This window comes from Athene noctua, chromosome 20 (genome assembly GCF_965140245.1).
Source record: "Athene noctua chromosome 20, bAthNoc1.hap1.1, whole genome shotgun sequence".
In the NCBI taxonomy this organism is placed as follows: domain Eukaryota; kingdom Metazoa; phylum Chordata; class Aves; order Strigiformes; family Strigidae; genus Athene; species Athene noctua.
In genome coordinates this window covers 1745077-1759582 of record NC_134056.1, presented here as the reverse complement: position 1 = coordinate 1759582, position 14506 = coordinate 1745077, and the positions used below count along the sequence as shown (strand labels likewise).

Below are 14506 nucleotides of genomic sequence, written 5' to 3'. Positions count from 1 at the left end.
GAAATGCCTCTAGTTTGAGTGTGAACATCGTCTGTAACAGCACAGGGACATAGAAAAGAAAAGCATTAACCTGTTTCTCAAAAGAACAGTCATTAGTACCTTTGACTTTAAGTGTCTAAAGGTATTGGTGATCTAAGCAAACTTAAACATTGTCAGACTTTATTTCCCTGCTTAAACAACAGTAAAGGAATCACAGATACGAAACAGAGCAGCATTTAAATATTTATTTTAACACTTTTTCCACTAATGGGAGAGAATTGAATCTTTTCTTTTTTCTTGACTGACTAATCATACGCATTTAAGCCTTCTTCAAATAAAGTTTTGAAAATTCAAAATCAGAAAAAGCAGAACTACAGGATATGGTAATCAGGGAAATTTCCCAGTGACACTGTAGACAAACATTTAAATACCTACATACCTATACGTAAAACCAAATGCAGATTAGAGGAAAATGAACAAAAACATACTCAATTTTTAATTAAGGTTTTGTGGGGTGGGGGGAATTGTTTTCTTTAAAAGAAAGGAACTAAAGCTCTAAAACAATGGCAAAGTTGAGCCTTAGGCATCTAAATAATTACCTTCAGTTTTCAAGGCTCAGTCCTCTTGTCTATAAAGAAAACTGCTGTGTACTGGGGCGGGGGGGGTGGTGGTGGCACGGGGGGAAGGGGGGAGCCAACAACTATAAAAAACACTTTGTAGACATTTAAGTTTAGGTCTTCCATGAGAAATTTCTTTAACTTAAATGGAAGAATATTACATTTAATGCTTTCCATATAAAAAGCACAAGTACTGCATGACAAGCCAGGTACTTTCCTCTGCATTTCAGGAACCAAAGGTCACTCTGTTGGCTGCATCTGATAAACTCTAAAGCAATCCAGGAGTCTTGCTCCTTCTAGGAGTCCGGAAGCACCAGACAAACTGATTTGCTCCTTCCTGTTTCAGAAAATTAAAAATCTCACTTATACTCAGAGGAGTCTAAAAGCTCCAACAAAAAGGTCTTGCAACGTACTTAACCAAAGCCAGAAGCTTGTCAAAATCGAGTGCTAGTAGGACAAGACAGAAGGAATTAAAACCTTCCCTTGATTCTTGCTGAAGAAGCAACAAACATGTGCTTGAAGTTGTCAATGGGTGTTTTTGTGACTTTGGTGATGAATCTGCACCTTTCCTTCAGCAAAATGTTGGGGTTTGCTGTAGCGAAGAACAGGCTTGTGACAAGCAGATATCTGCCACGGAGTTTAACACAAAAGGATGTTGTTGCACATGGTGCAGGGACTAGAAATGCCGATCAACGTAATCTCCTCCACACGTGGCCCAGAAATGACTGTATCCAGAGGAACATTAAACTCTGCTGTGCTATACCTTTACAGCGTGAAGAGTACAACTTTACTTTAAAACTTCTCAATATCGTATTAAGACAGTGGATTTCCCTGGAGACAAACCCTCAAATTTAATAAAACGCTTGAGACTCACTTGATTTATAGCATCTGTCTCGCAATGCATTTGAAAAACTATAATTTCTCAATGGTCCAATTGTGGCTCATCCTGAAGAAATGCAGACTGACCAGTCCATCTCAATCCTTATCTGTTTTTTATCATCTTTCCTTTTTGATAAAGGTGTTGTCAGATATAAAGGCTTTTGTCAAATAATCCCATGGGTCTTTCGCTAAATGTAGCCACCTACCAGCCCAACTGACCTGGAAATAAAAGTATTTATTCTCTTGTTGGGTTTCACACATTAAAGCCCACTGGACTCTATGAATCGCAGTTACATGTAGATCATTTTCACAGGTACAGTTTGCATGTTGTTATAATTTTCTCAAAATATGAGGGGACAGCCACTAAGCCATGTACAGTCACATTCCGTATTTCACAACTTCCAGAATATCTAAGCAGAATTTTACAAATTAAGTGATACCTGTTAAACAGAAAGGACTATATTCATTATGTTCATATTTTGCTGGAAAAAAAAAAATGTGGAGAAGCAAAGAACAAGAGGAAATATGAACATTACAATTTCCTTATCTAAATTTACTACAGACTAGGGATTTGCCAAGTCAAAAGAAGTGATTCAGTGGAAATGTGCATCACATATCACTACTGCAAACCTTTCTTAACCGTCCTTACCAAATTACTTGTAGCCATAATTAATCATCTAAAAACCATCAAATTGAACTAACATCTACACCTGCCTTTTATTTTAAATGTCTCTTTTTAAAAGAGTGGAGAGGTATGGAAAGCTGGTTTAACAAGCACACTGAACCCATTGTTTATGGCCTCTATAAACATGGCTTAGTAAGAATTACTGACTTAATCAGAGAGAACTTATCTCCTGGTGAAAAGAGCACTTTAAATTTCAGAAATGGCACCTTTACTGTGAAAATCTCTTAACTTTTCAAACAAACTCCAGGGGGCCTTAAACACCAGGTCAGTAAATAAGCAGCAGTTAGTGCGTCTGTCCGGCTCACAAGCAGCCAAACACTTGAAGTAATTTAAATGTTTTATGTGAAAGTTTGCAAAAACACTGAGAAACTATATTCTAATCGAAGTAATAAGGGGCGCTCTGCTGTCTCACTCAGATCACACGCTAGAAGCAATATCGTCAATAATACTAACACCAGTTTATACTAAATGTTATTTTATTATCACTGTCTACAGTTGACAGTTTTTTGCATTTCCTACCATAAAAACACCCTGAGTTAAACTTCTTTCAGATGAACAATTTTATAGTTCATTTAAAAAAAAAAATGAAAAAACACCACCACCCCCCTCCCCCTCAAAAAACAGAGGTTTGCATAACTTCATGGCTAAATGGGTGCCAAAACATAAACCCAGTTGATCATGAGGTTTCATAACCAGATACAACTGTGATCAACATATTAAAAAATGCTGTAACAGAAAAAAGAAAGTGTAGCTTCCACCAGTCCTTTTGGAAAGATAAAACTCTTTAAAACTAACATTCTTAGTGGCTAGTTGGTACGTTATATTTGAAATTATTATGAAAGTATGATTCACAACAAGTCTAAAATCTGTTTGCTTAATGACTTGTCTCTACTTAGTTAATAGTTTCCATTTATTTTCTTAAGAAAAAACACCACAACACTGCAGACAACAATGTGTCAATCTGGCTGCCAGAAGCAGGAAAGGCAACGGATATAAAATTTTATTATTTCATGCCCCAACAGCAGCCAGAAGGACTTAATGAAATCACCCTTAGATTTACAATCTGAAATAGCTATTCAACAGACAAATCTGGTTAGGCTGGATGTGCCCCCTGACCTCTCGGCCCTTTGATCTGGGCGCAGCAGGTGGGCTCTGGCCCCCTCCCGTGCATCTCCCACTCTTCCGCCCAGCTCCCAGCCTGCCCCCAGTCCCCGATCCTGCCCCCCCAGTCCCCGATCCTGCCCCCCCAGCGATGTGCAGGATCCTTATCACAAGCAGCTGCTGCCACCCCGGTGACAGACGCCCCTAGTGCTGCTCTAACACTCCTGTGTGGCAGCAGGAAAAGCTTTCTCCACTTACTGCAGCGTGCGTCTGTCTTAAAACTTCCCCCTCAAGCTTCCCCCCCCCCCCCGAATATCTTGTTAAAACACAGTTATTAGTTTCATTTTTCCAATAATTGGTTAAAAGACAATTCTGTAAGCAATTTGTCATATTTTTAAAATGCATTTTTTAGCAATACTCCTGAAACCATCTACAGCCATATTTATAACACTTGGGACTAAATTACATTTCATTTTTGAAGACCTGGATTTAAGTGTGTGTGTGTATATATATATATATATATATATATATATGTAAAAAAATTTTTTTGTACATATATATAACCTCTCCATCTAAACCCTGCAAAAAAAGCTACACTTCAGTTACAGCTAGAAAAGGCAGTGATTTACTAGGTATAAATGGATGGGAAAAGCTAAATATTACTCCTCACCCCTATCAAAAAATACAGTTAGCAGTTAACACTACCACTGGAAGATGCCAGTGGCCAATGAATTCTCGGGGCGTCTTCTGCAGCAGGGGGAAACCACGTGGCACTGCCAGGACTAAGCCCAAGCTGGGGTAACCTGGTTCTCAGAGTTCGTTAGCTCAGGCTCCGTGCACACTAACTGGCATATTACCAGACTGGACCGCAAACCCAGCATCTGCACGTTTCCCTGAGAAAGATCAGGTAAATAGGGCAAAAAGTGCTTCCAGAACACGGTGTGGGGTTCAGAGCACTGAACACAGCTTTCCATTCGTCTGTCTGCAGGAGGAAGAGACCATCGACACTACGTGAGACCAGCTCCTGTGTCCTGCCACATGAAACACCGCGTCAGCCTTAGTGAATCTTTTCCTAACACGAACATATTTACTCATACCAGGTGAAAATAAAACAAAAATCAGTTCATACAGGTTTTATGATACGCACAACTGTACTTTATGCTTAGGAAAAACGTTAGAAAAAATCACTCTGACAAACGCAACGTGAAGTTTCACACCCAAATTCATTCTGGGTAATCTTGGAAGAATTAAAATTCTGAAGTCCCAGAAAAAGTCTTTGAGTGACTGGAATATTTAAAAAAAAAAGTGTAAGAAATACTTTTCTATTATTAACTCTAAAGGTGAGGTTTGTGGCCTGAACAGAGCACGAGAAGGGTGGGCGTCATTGTTACTTGACTGGCAGGAAGCCTGGCACAGAAGAGTGTGCTGCCAGCAGCCCAGCATCTGACAGCTGAACAGAACTATCCCCGCTGCTTAATCGAAGCCACATGTGCCTAAATTCCAATAGGTAGTCTACTAGGTCAAGGGCATTTCTCTTCCATCAGCGCCATCACACTAATAACCTTTCCTACAGAAACAGTTGCTGAAACAATCGTTTACTATGACAAAATGTAAAAGGCTGCCAGCGAAGTTTGACACCACGTATAACACAAAGGTCAATTTAATGTAATTTGAACACTAAACCAGCATACAGAGTGCAGGTAGAAAATAAAACAAGATTATGAAAGGGATGTGTTCATTTGAGAGAGTTTCATTTTCCTATCTCATTATTTATCAGTACTAAGTACTTATCTTCATCTAATATGAATTCAATTAGTTCCGTAAGCATGTTCCATTATTCATGTGATAGCTCCAGCCTTACTTATCCAACAGCTTATAAACTTTTAGCCTTCTTTGAAGTCACTTTATGGATTGCTAAATGGAAATCTTATAAAGAATGACTAACTAGGTGATGATAGAAAAGCTGAAAAATAAGAGCACAGAACACAGCTCTATATTTTCCACCAAGATTTTCCCTCATAAATCAGTTGGAGCCCTCTGACCTATAACAGGAGATTATCTTATCTCACTGGAGAACATTTCAGTCACAGCAAATTAGATTTAACAGTCAATGGATATGCTTGATATTTTAATCATAAGAAAAATTTGTCATTTTCCATTAAAATAACTGCTCCTTCTACAGAGACCCTGTGTAACATGGGAAACTGCAAACTAACTTTGAGATACAAAATGGTTCGGACAAAACCTTTCGAGGTGAGACAGAGGGTGTATTTTGTTTAAAATCATTAACATTTCTGCTGTATCTCTTCCAGAGGACCCATTCCAAGATAGGGATAGCAAAAACCCACAGAACCAACACTAAAGCTAGAAAATAATTATTTTCCTACATTCCAAATTCACCCTCCCCTTTACAGCACAGCTTTCTCTGCACAAGTTTAGGCTTCCACTAACATTTATGCAACAACGACAAATTCTGCAACCAGAGCTGCTGGAGCAGAACCATGAGCCTATATATAACTGCAATTACTCCCATGGGGCTCTACAGTAGATAAAGAGTCCACCTGCCTTAACTTGAACAGAAGACTGGGGAATTAATCCCATATCCTGAAAGTAGAACACGTGAATTAACAAAACACTTTTATAGATCTATTTGCTGAAATTTCAGGATTTAAAGAAAAATTAAGACTGAATAATGACAGTAGTTTTTAGTGGTAGTTTATAAAATTATTGTGATAGGGAAAAATTAATATATTGTATTTTTAAAAATACGCAACTGCCAGATCATGAGAAAAAAATTGCTACTAAGTCGCTATACTAACAAATAAAACACACAATTTTACACTTACATATGAAGAAAAAGACAAAGAGAGTAAGCTTTCAGCATTAAAAACAGGCAAAGAGGTAAACTAGTAATTGTCTAGCTCATTTGACAAATGTCACCTTTCCTTTGCCCAAGGCACAGAGAAATTATGCAGTACTTGCCAACAGACAGATACAAAAGCCCACCATGTGATTTTATTTTGTTTTTCAGTGGGAAAAGCACAGTTAGCTGGAAGATGCATTTCTATCTGGAAGTATTCAATTTATCCTTAAGAGCAGAGGGAGGAGAGAAGACAGTTTGTTTTATTTATTTAATTTATTTCATGAGGCACTTTGAATAACTGTACTTTGCCAAAGTGTGTCTGTGTTCCAGAATCTCCGGCTATTCAAAAGCCATACTGGATTTAGTACTAAACAGATTTTTTCACAAGTTACTAAAACGGATGAAAATTGGCTTCTCCAAGAACAACTCCTTTTTTTGAGTTTTTACAGATGGAGTTTGGAAGGCCTACAGAGCCCTGCAATCTGAAAAACTGAGACAAAGGAAGAGGTGTGGGTTTATGCAGCAAGGCAGGAGTGAGACTTCATGCAAAGCAACTCCAAGGTGTAATTGTTAAGGGTTTTTTTTTCCTGTACCCATTGCCAGGCTAACCACATAGCTCTTTGTGAGCAAAAATATTGGTGAAAGCCAACAAGTATCTGTATTGAGATACTGTCCCATCCTCTACCAGGTCTCTTCCTTCTTTTTCAAACAGATAGACACCGTGAGCAGCACGCCAGTGACGACCTGGTACAGAGACAGGGCAGAAAGTTTCTTGACCAATATGAAAAATACATGCTGGACTATTTCTTAGCAGATATCATTTTGGTCCTGTCTATGCAGTATTCAGGGATAATTATCAGAAACCCCACCAACATAAGCATATGATGTGCAAACAAACGTACATGTTGACTTTTAAAATAATTGCTTATTCACTAACACAATGTGCTGCAATTCTGTACTTTATTTAGCAATATAAAGGGCATTAAAAAAAAATAATCTGTACCCAGGATGGTAAAGAAATAAAAAGAAAAAAAAGAGGTCCTGTATATTCCATCTAGCTTCTCAGGAAAAAAAAAAGTGACTTCTAAAATTACTTCACATTAACACTGGAAAAAGGGGGAAGTTACACAGCACACTGTCTAAGCTTTAACACACAAAGACATAGAGGATCATTAGTACATATGTATGCCCTACTGAAAGAATAGGTTTGATCAATATTTCCAGAGAAATTACACATTTTTATCGACAATATAAGAACAAAGATTCTAGTAATACACGTTAGTTTACGTGATGTAAGTTGTTATGGATCCTAAACACTGAGCCTGAGTCTCCAAAGGCAGGTGCCTACAACGGGCACGGGTCGATTAACTTGAAGGGCGTTTGCAACTCCCACCACTTGGACACTACTGCTCATTTAAGAGCCTACAAAGAGGCAGTGCTCTCTGGGCAGGAATACCTCTTCCCACATGGAGCATACACACGTTGCTCAGACTTCCTGCGTGAAGGGGCACAATTAATAAGGACGAGGATTTTCATAGGGATCTAAATTAATAGCTTATGTTGTCCTCCAGAGACTTTTGAGGAAAGTCATCAACTGCTTCACCAGTACTGGAAGCAAAAGCAAATGTGCTATTTCCACTTTTAGAGTTTTTAAAAAGTCACATGAATTACTCTGAATTGTTTATATGTGAAGCTTTCTGTGAGGGCTGGTTTTCTGCCAGCTTTGTGTTAACATTAACAGCAAGTTCCTTCTTTTCAGATCTTTTGAACATTAAAAAAATTACAATCTGTCTGCAAAAGCCGAAAAGAGAACTGTAACTGTCAACATTTCGGTTTAATATCGACTCTGCCTTTGTGAATACAGAGTCAAACCAAGGCAGTAAACTGATTAAATGAAGCAACAGGATGGAGAGGGGAACACAACGTGAGCTCGTCACCGACTGCTGAACTGCAAACAGAAAGTATGCCTGAAGAGTATAAGGTATCAAATAAAACTCCCTTCAGATTTAACATTTTCATGTATGCTTATCTTCAATTCTCTCAGCACTCCCAAATTAACAGGATTATTTCATTTTTAAGCATATGAATGAATGTATAATTGCGTGCAGAATTTGGCTCTAAATCATAAAACTATATATAGTTTCAGAAATGGTGAGAAAGACTTACCTCCATCAAACTTAAATGTATTCCAATGAGGTAGGGCATTGGGGCACTGCAAAGAGGAAAAAAATCTAGTTTTACATTCTCGTAACACTGGATTAACACATACGATTTAAAATTAGCTGCAGGAAAATACCAGGATACTGGATTAGATTTTGCTTTTAGAAAAAATAAATATATATATATAAATATACGTATAAACAAACCACATGTGAACAACATTTTATTCCATATTTGAAAGACTTTTTTTTACTATATGCACTGTCCTATCACTGCTGTAAGACTTGAATTTTTCTTACCTGAATTTTTCTTACCAGAATTTCTAAGTGGCTAAGTTAAGACAGATACATAAAGACAGCTATTAAACATATCTAGAATATTGGGGCCTTTTTTTAAAAAAACAAAATCTCTTATTACAATTTTCAAAAAAATACCCAGACTTTTTCCTAGGATTATTCGATAAAAAAATTGATCCTGTTGCAGTCTCAAATGGTTAATTTAACAAATACGTATCATCTGGTACTACAAGTTTTAAAATCTTTGAATATGGGTCCAGACACATTTTAAATCATTTATTTTAATGTATAAATCTTAAAATGTTTACATTTATTAAAGAAAAAATAAAAATTACTTTTGAAGATGTTGATAAACTCCAGAATTATGCTGATGCCATTATTCTCTTCAGAACACAACAGGTAAATACCCCAAGAGGCTCGGAGGCCAAATCTGCAGCCTCAGACACAGGTGTGATACTTCTGTTATCAAACAGAATGCTAACGTTTAAGAGAAAGATTGATCTTTTCCATCTTCTCTTCCATGGTGTTAGCAAACACCAACATGGACTATATCACACAAGAATACTGAATGAAAGTTGTAGCTCTGTGTATACTGTATTTCTAATATTAAGCTTATTACAGGACTCCCACTCAACTAATCAGGGAAAGCTTCTATTTGCACTGCTTATTAGAACACATCAAAGAGGATGCCAAAGCTGCTAATTGCAAATATGGCATATACTGCCTGTTAAACGGAAAGCACACAGACAGACACAACTTTTAAAATAGAGCCTCATTTCATTTTGGATACAGAAGCTCAAAGAGCTCATTTTCAATTTCAGATGAAAAAAAAAAAAAAAAATCAGAGAAATGTCACTGTACTGCCTTGGATTAAAATATCTTCCATATTGCTTTCATAAACTGGTGCCTACTGCTCAGTAAGAGAAGTACAGTGCTGAAAAAACTACTGCAAGACACCAGACCAGCAAAAATCACTCTGCTTCTCATTTTAATGAGAACTACCTTTAAAAAAAATAATCTGATACACATATTAATATTTATCATGTTTATTAATACACTCCCAAAACCTGCTACTCTGTTGGATGCTGTACCAGGAGATGGAAGCAGCCTCTCTGTATTAGACATTCAACCAGAAAACACTTTTTTTCTTGTTGAAGACAGGAAACATATGTAACTTCAAAAAAACCTCACAAGTTCATTTGTAGAACACGTTATGACTCACTGAGTGCCCAGGCTGGCACAAATGCCCCCGCACTGCTTCACCCCCTCTGTCACCTTGGGATGGACAGCCCGGGGGCACTGTGAAACCACAAACTAACTCATACTGAAGGTTCTGCTTCCTTGGGAATTCCACAGATGAGAACCAGAACATACATCCCAGTTCCTGGACAGAAATTTTTACCGTACACCACGATACACGCTCAGTACGTATGGTTGCTGCTCAGCTACAGTGTATTTTTGTTTGTCATTTTGCCTGTTTTATTTGTGACAAACACTATCTCTTTCACCCACTTTTCTTCATTTCCAGTGGCCACATTCCAGGAGCAAGAAAATACCCGGTAATTTTATATTCAAAGTATAAACCACTGGTTCAGCTGCCAGCTGCACCAATGCTCAACTTCCCTGTGTGCCTGGCTATGCTGCTTAAGCCTCCTCCAGCATGCACTGAAATGAATGTGTTTCTAATTAAGTAGTTTCATGAACACGACAGCTTCAATCTCAAAAATACAAAGTCTGAACCTCGGCAGGAAGTCTTAAGACTGCAAATGTCTCATCTAGTGGAACCTTGGCTAATGTAATGAAAGGAAGCAGGAAGAGTGCAGTATTCCAGAAAACCGGCCATTTATTAACGTGTCCAAAAGCAGAGTCTGACACCAAGCACAGGAAAATCTGAACCTGTAAAAGTTAATTAACTGTATCATGTCCATTTTTCAATCCTCCAGTTTATCAACAAAAGAATAATAAGAATGCCTAAACCCTTAAAACCACGCACCCTCAGTAAGATCCTAAGGAGTTACAGGAAAGACAGGGCTTAAGATACATGGATCAGCTTTAGATGCACTGAACCATCTTTTCAATTTCCTAGTGACAGACGTTACACGTAGAGGCAACACAGCATATAAAACTACTACAGGGACTGCATAAAGGCTGCAGTAACCTGACTTCAGCAGTGTTTTGGAAGCTGTTATTTCTTTAAACTTGCACTGCTGAACATTGAAGGACTCCAGTCAGGTGCTTAATGGGCTGTAGAGCGCACACACCTGGACAGACAGGAGAAAGCAGGAGGAACAATTTGATATTACAGAACTGCAAAGAGCGGTTTTAGCATACCCACTGATAGGAAACACAGCTCAGGTTTTGCTGATCGAGATGAAAAAGAAACTTTGAAGCAGTAACTTGTTAAAGCATAACGTGCCAGTTTTGCAAATATTTGTGTTTTACAAATAGTTGCAGAGATTTCCATGAGGGCATGAGGCAGAGCACAGAAGATGACATCAGGTATTTCTCTGAGAAACATTTAACACCTGAGTGAAGAATGGGATCGGGTGGCACTGGGACACGGCTCTGGTGCAGAGACGACAAGCAGCCAAGTTACAGGCTATGAAGGGCTCCAGAAGATCAATAGCATGTTTGATGCTGAAGAAAAGATGAGGAAAGTAGAGGGTAAATGAAGAAAGTTGACAAAACCATACAAAAATAAGTCCTGGAAGAACTTTTTCAACATGTATAAACAACTGTTTGGCTTACAGAAGTCAGAGGGAAAAGATTGACTGGTCAGAGCTTGGGCAAAGATGCCTGGAACCACACAGATGAGTAAGAGCGGCCACATTTCAGACATGAAGCAGAAGAAACAAATCATTTAGAAACGGATTAGATCTGAAGACTAACAAAGAATTCCCCTGATTATGGGAATATATGAAAAGACATTAACTCCGTTTTATCCACAAAAGCCGTTGATTGTAACGGCTGAAAGGCGCCAAAGAGGAGTGACAAATGGGAGACATCCACAAAGCTCCCAGCAGAGAACCCAGGGAAACACGTGCAGGTTTTAGTCTGTGTGAAAGGTGACAGGCGTGGGGAAAGCAGATCGGGGATGCACCTGTGGAGCACTTCTTTTTGAAGGTGCATTTGTGGGAAATTTGTTTATTCAAAACTGCTTTAAAACAACCATTACTGTTCAGCATCCGAGTGTGCATCTTAAAGTGTTTTCTCCACGGATAACAAAGATCAAATTATCTGAATACTTAATTTTATCAAAATTCATCTTCTTTGTCAGAAATGACACTATTGTTCAATGACACATGAACAGCAAAGCAAAAGCAAAGGTATTTTAAGAATAATTCACCGTGATAGCTCCTTATACTCATGATAGATCCTTATACTCCCAAAAGGTTAATTAAGCAAACTTCATAAATAACCTCAATAAAATATAATTCTGGTAAAAAGCATAAATATTTCCAATAAAATCTATTTTAGATTTTATATTCCTCTGTCATCACATCAATCTGACTGAAAAGGAAACGCACCTAAAAGTAAGCGTTGAAGGTTCATGTCAGGCTCCATAAATTGCTTCTATCACCATTTTTCTTTATCACGTGTTAATCACATGCCGTCACTTAAATACTCGGGTACCAGCCTGCCCGGGGAACGCTGGGTGCCTCCTCTTCCCCCTTCAGAGCACACAGTAATAGTTCTGCCCAGCTGCTATTCAGGTCCTGAGCCATGAAACGCTCAAGCAGTTTTTAATGTTTTAGCGGGTTAGATGGGTATTTATAATACGTTTAAGTGAACTTCACTAGGACACACTGCTTGTATGAGCTGGAGAAACACTGCCCAAGCTTTAATCCTTCTGGGACCCACGCACATTAAGGACTGCCCTTCAGACCAGTCTTTACCCACTACTTGACCCTTCCTCAGTCCTGAGGCTTCTTACAACCACAACTACTAATTACTCAAAGTTGTCTGATGGCAGCCAATATTCATTAAGTGCAAAATTAAGAAGTATCAATTTCTACTGTGCATATTTACTGCTTCAACAAAAAGCCTGCCTAAGTCTTTTGGAACAAAGAGAAAGGTTATTACTCCTCTTGTGCTACAGTGGTTCCCGATGCAACCAGCGTTATTTATAATCAAATGAGTTATATAGGTAAATATCAAATCATTAAAGTAGCAATGCATAAGCATGAATATGGATATTGTGGACTTAATGGCTATATATTGCCCATTTATTACAGTTGCATTTTTACAATTTCTTTAATTCGTTTCCTTAGGCTAACTAGAGACCTCTTAATTATGCTCCCAAGAGGTGGGCAACTACTAATTGGAAGAGAAGTAGGTGAAATAGAGGGACATTTCCTCTTAAGTGAAAAAAACCCACCCTTAAAAAATGCTGCAATTCACCAGAAAAAGTAATATAAAACCCAAGGATCTCAAAAAGGTTCGTAGTTTACAGCTACACAGGGATTTGCACCATTTTGCTTCATTGTTCCAGGAAAATTGATTAGATCACATTTACCAAATTCGTGTCTTGATGTACAAATACTGACTTAATGTGTTGCTCGTTCACACCAGTAGTACTTTACTCTCTAAGGGAGCCTCCTGATTTCTCTTCAGATTACTCATTGAAATGCAACAGAATTCAATCTGAAATTTATTGGGGTAATTGATGCAAATCAGAAACTTGACTGTATAAATTGGAACGATGTGGAAAACATACAGCTAAGAAACCGGAAGAGCAACTACAAGAGCTTTTAGTGAGTACACAGATGTACCCGGCTAAATCGAAATGCCTACCGAGAGGCTCATGAGGAAGGAATCATTGTTTCCTGAGCAGCAGGAGTACTCGCCCTCCAGTTACCCCCTCCACCTACTTAAAGGAGCATATTGAACTATATGCAGATTTAGAAAACAGCAGAAAGGGAGTTAAAAAAACTCCTGGAGAAAGGGACAACTGCACCAATAGAAACGTTTGTTCAGCAGCTGTGCCAGGGTGCTCTAAGGAGGTGGCTCTCAGAATATATTAATGTTGGCGGCTAAGTAGCCTATCTAACATAAAAGACTGTTTCAATCACCACAGAAAATATACTGTTGCTTCTGGTGAAAGCTCACAGAATAACCCCAGTGACAATGCTCTGGGACTTAGAGGACGTAGTAAGCCCCGTTACCAGGTCAGCAAAGACAGGTTTTTCTTACAGGCTAATTTTAAACACAGACACTGAGCGCAAAAAGGAAGAAAACAGACACAGTGGGAGTGTTTTTATGCCACATGAAAAACAAACTGGAAGTAGTAGTGAGGAAAATTCCTAAAACTGTTTCTTTCACATCAAGAAATGTTTAAATTCCCAACAACAAAATAGATGGACAAGATCTGGCCAAATTTAAATAGTTGTATGTGCTTGGCTACTGATGCTTGGTGACAGTATCTCATTAAACAGCACTTTTGGCACCTGCTGGCATGTACTTTTTCTTTAAAAAACAAACCCCCCAAAACAACCAGCAGTGCTTCATATGTTCCCTCTGTTGTTCTGTATTCAAAGGAACAAGCAATTGTGCATTAAGGTGTGAAATCTAATGATAGGATTCCCACCAATTTCTAGTCTCCTCCACCCAAAATATTTCCCTGGGCTGAAAATATATCAAAGAATGGTACCTAATTAAAAAATAAGAATAAAGGATAGCACTCGTCCCCTTGCTTCCCCTCTCTCACCCTCCCACCCTCAATTAATATAAATGATAGGGATCAGATGACTGAAGAAATCCCAGATACATGTACACGGTACCACACCGCTACTACTGACAGAGAGCAAGTGTATCCAAGACAAACATTTTGAAGGTACAGTCTTTTGGCATTTCCAATTCCGTGGTTAGGTTCGTGAATGAGGAATGCAGGTGAACATAAATACTAAGATTAAAAAAAATCCTTTCA

General features: G+C 38.4%; 1 protein-coding gene across 8 annotated transcripts in view; it reads right to left on the bottom strand.

Moving 5' to 3' along the window:
• The window catches only part of DENND1A (DENN domain containing 1A), a 214570-nt gene that overhangs the window by 88473 nt on the left and 111591 nt on the right, over window positions 1-14506 (bottom strand). For all 8 annotated transcript variants that reach the window (XM_074923588.1, XM_074923590.1, XM_074923593.1 and 5 more), the window contains one exon: window positions 8291-8336. In XM_074923588.1, the coding sequence (XP_074779689.1) occupies window positions 8291-8336 (46 nt within the window). The remainder of the gene's footprint in view (window positions 1-8290; window positions 8337-14506) is intronic.